The 2,376-nt window shown below is 39.7% G+C and overlaps 1 protein-coding gene across 1 annotated transcript in view; it reads left to right on the top strand.

Annotated features, from left to right (window-relative positions):
* LOC101856454 (programmed cell death protein 10) overlaps positions 1 to 1,321 on the top strand; it is a gene marked incomplete in the record, with an annotated part of 11,543 nt that extends 10,222 nt beyond the window's left edge. The window contains 2 exon segments of the mRNA XM_013086733.2: positions 366 to 451; positions 891 to 1,321. Of these exon segments, the coding sequence (XP_012942187.1) occupies positions 366 to 451; positions 891 to 975 (171 nt within the window).
* Between the last annotated feature and the right edge of the window lie 1,055 nt (positions 1,322 to 2,376).

The following is a 2,376-nucleotide window of genomic DNA, read 5'->3' as shown; positions in this document are numbered from 1 at the left end:
TTTTGTTTTTGGATTCGTTACCTTTTAAGTCCATTGAAGAATACATTTCTGTATGGATTTTACTGTAAAACGTTGATTAAAGGCTCAAAAATGTAATTTTTTCGTTTCCGTGGACTCTTAATTCTTATGAAATAACCAAACTTTGGCGGCCATTTTCTCTGTAATTTTACCTCTGAGATCAGGCGACCCCCCGCCTCCTTCAATTGCAAATATTTCGACTTTTGTTCCAGATAAATAGTATCTCTTTCATCTAAAGCAAGACAAATGAACTTGCTTTAAGGTGAAACCAATAACTTGACATGCCCAAAAATTGCCAAGCGCCGTATTCCAGCGTGCCGTGACACATTTTTGTTTTGTTCTTTCAGATCTTAGAAGAAAGGAAAAAAGAATTTGTTCGTTACTCCAAGAAATTCAGCAACACCTTGAAGGAGTACTTCCGAGATACCAATCAGTAAGTGTTTTCTTTTTTGTCGGTCAACATGCTTGCAAATTACACAAGCCAGAAGATTTTGTTTTGGCTGTTGTTTTGCCTTGATGTATATCCCAGGGGGAGACCCCCTTTTTCTGACTAAACTGGAAATAACGGAAGTTTTTTTCTTATCTTCTGTAAGACTGAACGGGAAAGGCATCGACTCAGAATTATATATATACAATATACATGTATATAATTTTATTCTTTAGTTCACTTGGTCTTCAAAGGGAAATGGATGGACCAACCTCATCGCTGCAAGAAAAATGGTTTACTTCTGTTTTCCCAGCTTCTTTAGATGAGCCAAAAAGAAAGACAAAAATAGGGAGCTGCTCGTTTTACTTACAACAGCGGCAATTTTTAATTTTTAATTTATTATTTTCAAATTACAGCATATGTAATTACTGGGTTTTTTCCACAGGAACCAAAACGTTTTTCTGAGTGCAAACTTCCTGATCTACCAGACCAACCTGATCCTGAAGACCGTCAAGCAGGAATGTTGTTGATCTCCCCACCACCACCACCACCACCTCCTCCTCCTGCTCCACTGTCGTCCACCTCATCAGATGCATCGCTAAATGCTTTCCTGGCAAACTATACACTTAATTAAGATTATATGTGAAACATATATATATATGAAGACCACAATGGGAAAAATAATCAATGTACAAACTCCAAATAATTGATGGAATTATTGCCTGTAGCATTTGGGCCAAATTCTCAGTGTACTGTAGACTGTATGTCTTGAGTCTACTCTCAGCCCTTGAAACTGGGAACTTTAAAAAAAAAACACATTGCACCCTGAGGGCCTGGACGGGAAGTCCATTGTTAGATCCTTAGCAAGGGGAAAGAACCCACCTCCCCTGAATACAAGCCTTTATAAAACACATTTTAAAAATACTAAACAAATTCCAAAAATCCTGAAAAAATAAAAGTTAAAAAGAAAACTGAGTGTAGTTTCAGAAAAATATAACTTTATGTATGCGCAAACTGTTGGAAATGTTCTAACTTTAGTTCAATCGGGGTGTCCGACCCGTCACTCTCACTCTCAGCCTCGCGGTCGGGCCCTAGATCTAAATTCTAGATTTTCTTCGTCTGATCAATCTGGATCGCCCCAAACTCTTGCTACAACGTTTTCATCAAAGTCTGAGTCATCTGATTTGTCACATGATCGTTTTTGCTCAAATTCATCGTTATTTCCGTTTTCGAACTCAATTGTGTCGCTTTTCAACAAGTCGAGACACTTTCGAAGTGTCGGTAACGCGATCGCACTTCGATTAGCTTTAATATCAAAACTACTGGCCCGAAAAATTTCGTTTTGGTATCAAACGAAAGAAGAAACTTTTTGCTATAACTATGCAAATCAAAATCTCGGCCTCAGAGTCTCGTCAAGGTGAGACTTCGTTTCTAAAGACGCTAGGTCGGTGCGGGTGGTTCCGGGTGAGTCAGGGTGGTGCGCGTGAGGGAATTCTCGGGCGAGTTAGGGTGTAATGTGTTAAAGAGGGTGCTACAGAAAAAAGATCAGTGTGCTTTAAAATTTAACTCTTGCGGTCACTTGCTGAAATAATGTGTTGGTGAAAATTATCCGTTCTGGACTTGACGCAGTTGTGTGACAGGCCTGAGAAGTCTGTTGCAGTCACTCTTCTGGCTGGGTGACCAGATAGGGTCATTTGTACTGCTGGCGGTGTGACTGCAAAGTGTTACGGAAATTAGTTTCTCTAAACCTGAAACTGTGACTTTGATCATTTTTTTCCATTTTGGTCTTCATCTTTTGTAATATAATGGATAATTTTGTGAGGAAAGTCTTAGAGGGCCTGGTTTCTGTCGTCATACCCCGGTGGTTGGCGGCGCCTTGGTTCTGACTCTAATATGGAGTGTACAGGGCACTGCTTGTTTCGGTAAACCTT

The sequence above is a fragment of the Aplysia californica genome, unplaced genomic scaffold, assembly GCF_000002075.1.
Source record: "Aplysia californica isolate F4 #8 unplaced genomic scaffold, AplCal3.0 scaffold00497, whole genome shotgun sequence".
Taxonomy (NCBI): domain Eukaryota; kingdom Metazoa; phylum Mollusca; class Gastropoda; order Aplysiida; family Aplysiidae; genus Aplysia; species Aplysia californica.
This window is presented reverse-complemented; position numbering and strand designations above follow the sequence as displayed.